We start from the raw sequence: 6,857 nt of genomic DNA, 5'->3' as shown, positions 1-6,857 counted from the left end.
GGGTTGAGGTCAGGGCTCTGTGCAGGCCAGTCAAGTTCTTCCTCACCGATCTCGGCAAACCATTTCTGTATGGACCTTGCTTTGTGCACGGGGGCATTGTCATGCTGAAACAGGAACGGGCCTTTCCCAAACTGTTGCCACAAAGTTGGAAGCACAGAATCGTGTAGAAGGTAATTATATGCTGTAGCATGAAGATTTCCCTAAATTGGAACTAATGGGCCTAGTCTGAACCATGAAAAACAGCCCCAGACTATTATTCCTCCTCCACCAAACTTTATAGTTGGCAATATGCATTGGGGCAGGTAGCATTCTCCTGGCATCCGCCAAACCCAGATTCGTCCTTTGGACTACCAGATGGTGAAGCGTGATTCATCACTCCAGAGAGCGCGTTTCCACTGCTCCAGAGTCCAATGGCGGCGAGCTTTACACCACTCCAGCCGACGCTTGGCATTGCGCATGGTGATATTAGGCTTGTGTGCGGCTGCTCGGCCATGGAAATCCATTTCTTGAAGTTCCCGGTGAACAGTTATTGTGCTGACGTTGCTTCCAGAGGCAATTTGGAACTTGGTAGTGAGTGTTGCAACCGAGGACAGACGATTTTTACGCGCTGCGTACTCAGCATTCGGTGGTCCCGTTCTGTGAGCTTGTGTGGCCTAACACTTCGTGGGTGAGCTGTTGTTGCTCCTAGATATTTCCACTTCACAATAACAGCACTTACAGTTGACCAGGGCAGCTCTAGCAGGGCAGAAACTTGACAAACTGACTTGTTGGAAAGGTGGTATTCTATGACGGTGCCACGTTGAAAGTCACTGAGCTCTTCAGTAAGGCCATTCTACTGCAAATGTTTGTCTATGGAGATTGCATGGCTTTTTGTGTACTTACTTCAAGAGTGTGCAAAGCTGTCATCAAGGCAAAGGGTGGCTACTTTGAAGAATATAAAATATAAAATATATTTTGATTTGTTTAACACTTTTTTGGTTACTACATGATTCCATGTATGTTATTTCATAGTCTTGATGTCTTCACTATTATTCTACAATGTAGAAAATAGTAAAAATAAAGAAAAAACGTGGAATGAGTAGGTGTTCTAAAACTGTTGACTGGTAATGTATGTATTCACACCCCTGAGTCAATAACTTTGGCAGTGATTACAGCTGTGAGTCTTTCTGGGTAAGTCTCTAAGAGCTTTGCACACCTGTATTGTGCAACATTTGCACATTATTATTTTCGTAATTCTTCAAGCTCTGTCAAATTGGTTGTTGATCATTGCTAGACAACCATTTTCAGGTCTCGCCATACATTTTCAAGTAGATTCAAGTCAAAACTGTAACTCGGCCACTCAGGAACATTCACTGTCTTCTTGGTAAGCAACTCAAGTGTAGATTTGGCCTTGTGTTTTAGGTTATTGTCCTGCTGAAAGATTAATTAATCTCCCAGTGTCTGGTGGAAAGAAGACTGAACCAGGTTTTCTTCTAGGATTTTGCCTGTGCTTAGCTCAATTCCATTTCTTTTTTATCCTGAAAAACTCCCGGAGTGCAAATGTAAATTACTTTCCCACATTTATTTGTAGTATTACTTTTGTAGCAAACAGAATGCATGTTTTGGAATGTTTATGTTATGTACAGGCTTCCTTCTTTTCACTCTGTCAAATAGGTTTGTTTTGTAGAGTAACTACAATGTTGATGTTCCATCCTCAGTTATATCCTATAACAGCCATTAAACTGTTTTAGAACCACCATTGGCCTCATGGTGAAATCCCTGAGCGGTTTTCTTCCTCTCCAGCAACTGAGTTAGGAAGGACACCTGTATCTTTGTAGTGACTGGGTGTATTGATACACCATCCAAAGTGTAATTAATAACTTCACCATGCTCAAAGGGATGTGTACCCACCTACCAATAGGTGCCCTTCTTTGTGAGGCATTGGAAAACCTCCTTGCATGTTTGAAATTCACTGTATTCATCAGTGGAAAACATAAATGTTTGAGTTTGATATCATTTAAAAGCTTACAAACAGGGTTGTCAAACTATTGTATAATTTATTGAAATTAATTTTTCAAATAACAAATGTAGTAATTGTTTTTTTTTACCCTTAAGGTAAATAATCTAAAAATGCATAAACTCCGATTCTTTAAATTTTCTCATATGCTGTGGCTTAGACCCTATTTTACATCATCTGAGTTTTTGTGTTGTGCCTGCCATCTGTTGAGACACACCATGTTCTTGAATACACGGTGGGTGTCATGTTTTGGCTGATAAATGTACTAAAATGGGAATACAACTGAAATGTAAACCTTCAAATGGTACCACAATGATGGTTGGAGGTCCAGACATCAGAGAATGTTGACTTGAATGGGAATATCTGTTGTCTTAAATTATACTGTCAGTCTTCCATAGGTTGACATTGGACCAAGTTGACATTGGAACAGCGGCCATCTTTGTGGTACTAATTCTATCCTCCTGATTCCTGATAACAAGCAAAAACTAAAGCAGGAAGGGCCAGTGACTCGGTCAATAAAAAAGTGGTCAGATGAAGCAGATGCTAAGCTACAGGACTGTTTTGCTAGCACAGACTGAAATATGTTCCGGGATTCTTCCGATGGCATAGAGGAGTACACCACATCAGTCACTGGCTTCATCAATAAGTGCATCGATGACGTCGTCCCCACAGTGACTGTATGTACATACCCCAACCAGAAGCCATGGATTACAGGCAACATCCGCACTGAACTAAAGGGTAGAGCTGCCGCTTTCAAGGAGAAGGACTCTAACCCGGAAGCTTATAAGAAATCCTGCTATGCCCTCCGACAAACCATCAAACAGGCAAAGCGTCAATACAGGACTAAGATCGAATCGTACTACACCGGCTCCGACGCTCGTCAGATGTGGCAGGGCTTGCAAACTATTACAGACTACAAAGGGAAGCACAGCCGCGAGCTGCCCAGTGACACAAGCCTACCAGACGAGCTACATTTCTTCTATGCTCGCTTCGAGGCAAGTAACACTGAAACATGCATGAGAGCATCAGCTGTTCCAGATGACTGTGTGATCACGCTCTCCATAGCCGATGTGAGTAAGACCTTTAAACAGGTGAACATTCACAAGGCCGCAGGACCAGACGGATTACCAGGACGTGTACTCCGAATATGCGCTGACCAACTGGCAAGTGTCTTCACTGACATTTTCAACCTCTCCCTGTCTGAGTCTGTAATACCAACATGTTTCAAGCAGACCACCATAGTCCCTGTGCCCAAGAACACTAAGGTAACCTGCCTAAATGACTACTGACCCGTAGCACTCACGTCTGTAGCCATGAAAGGATGGTCATGGCTCACATCAACACCATTATCCCAGAAAACCTAGACCCACTCCAATTTGCATACCGCCCCAACATATCCACAGATGATGCAATCTCTATTGCACTCCACACTGCCCTTTCCCACCTGACTACAGGTCATGCATTCAACACCATAGTGCCCTCAAAGCTCATCACCAAGCTAAGGACCCTGGGACTAAACACCTCCCTCTGCAACTGGATCCTGGACTTCCTGACGGGCCGCCCCCAGGTGGTAAGGGTAGGTAACAACACATCCGCCACACTGATCCTCAACACGGGGGCTCCTCAGGGGTGTGTGCTCAGTCCCCTCCTGTACTCACTGTTCACTCATGGCTGCATGGCCAGGCACGACTCCAACACCATCATTAGGTTTGCCGATGACACAACAGTGGTAGGCCTGATCACCGACAACGATGAGACAGCCTATAGGGAGGAGGTCAGAGACTTGGCCGTGTGGTGCCAGGACAACAACCTCTCCCTCAACGTGATCAAGACAAAGGAGATGATTGTGGACTACAGGAAAAAGAAGAGGACCGAGCATGGCCCCATTCTCATCGACAGGGCTGCAGTGGAGTAGGTTGAGAGCTTCAAGTTCCTTGGTGTCCACATCACCAACAAACTAACATGGTCCAAGCACTCCAAGACAGTCGTGAAGAGGGCATGACAAAACCTATTCCCCCTCAGGAGACTGAAAGATTTGGCATGGGTCCCCAGATCCTCAAAAAGTTATACAGCTGCACCATCGAGAGCATCCTGACTGGTTGCATCACTGCCTGGTATGGCAACTGCTCAGCCTCCGACCGCAAGGCACTACAGAGGGTAGTGCGTACGGCCCAGTACATCACTGGGGCCAAGCTTCCTGCCAACCAGGACCTCTATACCAGGCGGTGTCAGAGGAAGGCCCTAAAAATGGTCAAAGACTCCAGCCACCCTAGTCATAGACTGTTCTCTCTGCTACCGCACGCAAGTCTAGGTCCAAGATGCTTCTAAACAGCTTCTACCCCCAAGCCATAAGACTCCTGAACATCTAATAAAATGGCTACCAAGACTATTTGCATTGCTCTCCCCCGCTGCTGCTACTCTCTGTTTATTATCTATGCATAGTCACTTTAATAACTCTACCTACAGTTGAAGTCGGAAGTTTACATACACCTTAGCCAAATACATTTAAACTCAGTTTTTCACAATTCCTGACATTTAATCCTAGTAAGAATTCCCTGTTTTAGGTCAGTTTGGATCACCACTTTATTTTAAGAATGTGAAATGTCAGAATAATTGTAGAGAGAATTATTTCTTTCATCACATTCCCAGTGGGTCAGAAGTTTACATACACTCAATTCGTATTTGGTAGCATTGCCTTTAAATTGTTTAACTTGGGTCAAATGTTTTGGGTAGCCTTCCACAAGCTTCCCACATTAAGTTGGGTGAATTTTGGCCCATTCCTCCTGACAGAGCTGGTGTAACTGAATCAGGTTTGTAGGCCTCCTTGCTCGCACACGCTTTTTCAGTTCTGCCCACAAATATTCTACAGGGCTTTGTGATGGCCACTCCAGTACCTTGACTTTGTTGTCCTTAAGCCATTTTGCCATAACTTTGGAAGTATGCTTGGGGTCATTGTTCATTTGGAAGACCCATTTGCGACCAAGCTTTAACTTCCTGACTGATGTCTTGAGATGTTGCTTCAATATATCCACATCATTTTCCTTCCTCATGATGCCATCTATTTTGTGAAGTGCACCAGTCCCTCCTGCAGCAAAGCACCCCCACAGCATGATGCTGCCACCCCCGTGCTTCACGGTTGGGATGGTGTTCTTCGGCTTGCAAGCCGCCCCCGTTTTCCTCCAAACATAACGATGGTCATTATGGCCAAACAGTTCAATTTTTGTTTCATCAGATCAGGTATATTATGCGCCCCCTGCTGTATTAGTAGCAAAACTCTCAAGCTAATTCTGCAATGTTTCTTTCAGCACTTTAGATACATTAGGTACCAAACTGTCGGCATAGTACAAGAGGCGTTGGTCCAGTATGAGCTCTCCCTGTGACAGGTCTGTTTTTACAGGCTTTCTGATATGGAATATCCGGGCAACGCTGCGGTCTACATGAACACTGCCCATCTTTGAGTGCAGAAGAGTGTGTACTGTGGTGCTAAACACGGCTCGGGGGTTCACAATGATCTTAAAGTTGTTGGACTCACTGGGGTTGTTGGGCTCCCGGTATACATGCTCCAGAATATTGACCCCTGGGACCCCTTGCCAGTCTGTCCAAGTGGATTGGTTACTCTGTTTTACTGTGGAGGGGAACACATTGTTTTCAAACTCAAAACCCACATCTGGGCCGTATGCCATCTCAAGCTGTGGCAGGAGTTCACCCCAGCTGTCCACGCTGAGCGGCAGGATGAGCTCGTCAATGTCCTGTAAGGCCACGTAGCGGCTCTGGTACATGTAGCGGTAGACGCAGTCGTTCAGTGCAGGGATCTGCCCATAGTAGTGCAGGTCTCCTGGGGAATGGGACCGTTGCCACCCCTTGGACACGTTGAGGTATGAAGTCACAGGCCAGTCGATGACCTCTACGAAGTCTCTCTTCACATAGTGGTCCAGGACTCTCTGAGCAGTTCTGCTGCAGCTGTTCCTGTAGATAGCCACCCGCTGCACGCCCAACAGTCGAAACATCTCCAGGGTCTGCACCATCTGCAGGACATTGTCAAAGTCAAACATGGTGGAGATGCAGACAGTGAACTCGTAGGTGAACGACTCGTTCCGGTCCCTCAGGTTGAAGACTGGTGTGAAAGGAGGCTCCTCGTCTGGCATGTCAATGTAAAGGGCTATGTGGTTGGGGACTTCACATCTATGAGGGACTGGGCACATGATGTCAGCTGTGCCGTAGTCAAATTTATAGTGGTCAGAGTGGATGCTGTAAACAGCTGATGAGTTGTATTTTTGTCCATCACAGCAGAAGAGGCACTGAAACACTGCCTTCTCACTACGGAGTACGATGGCGATTATTCGAATCTCCGGTTTGCCACTTCGGTGCTCAAAGTATGCTGATACCATAAATGTATGTGTGCCGGCAATGGCCACTAGAGGGGCTTTCTTCACTGTTGAGCTGCACACTGCCAAAGGTTGGTGGGGGGCTGTGGTTGTCAATCTTCCAGGCCTGGTTGAGTTGACAGTTGATTTGAAGGGGACCAAGAGTTGGTTATATAAGTTGGGAAGTGTGAGGAACAGTATGCTGAGTATAAGGCTCAGGCGAAGGAAACTCAGCCAACTCCTCAGCTTTATCTTGTTTAGTAGAAACCTGCCTGACTTCTTCACACAGCTCCTCCAGAACCCCCTTCCTGAAATGAAGAAACAGGTGTAAGGACTGGGACACATTTACATTTTTAGTCATTTAGCAGACGCTCTTATCCAGAGCAACTTACAGTTAGTGAGTGCATACATTTTTCATACTGCCCCCCCGTGGGAATTGAACCCATAACCCTGGCGTCGCAAATGCCATGCTCTACCAACTGAGCTACACATAACAT

The 6,857-nt window shown here is 45.8% G+C and overlaps 1 protein-coding gene across 1 annotated transcript; it reads right to left on the bottom strand.

Annotated features, from left to right (window-relative positions):
* Window positions 1-5,277: 5,277 nt before the first annotated feature.
* On the bottom strand, window positions 5,278-6,384 carry LOC311101505 (uncharacterized protein; the record flags this gene model as incomplete). Its single annotated transcript, XM_084142654.1, has 1 exon — window positions 5,278-6,384. The coding sequence occupies one exon, from the start codon at window positions 6,382-6,384 to the stop codon at window positions 5,278-5,280; it is 1,107 nt and encodes a 368-aa protein (XP_083998780.1).
* Between the last annotated feature and the right edge of the window lie 473 nt (window positions 6,385-6,857).

Source organism: Coregonus lavaretus (genome assembly GCF_964263955.1).
Source record: "Coregonus lavaretus genome assembly, chromosome: 26".
NCBI lineage: Eukaryota > Metazoa > Chordata > Actinopteri > Salmoniformes > Salmonidae > Coregonus > Coregonus lavaretus.
This window is presented reverse-complemented; position numbering and strand designations above follow the sequence as displayed.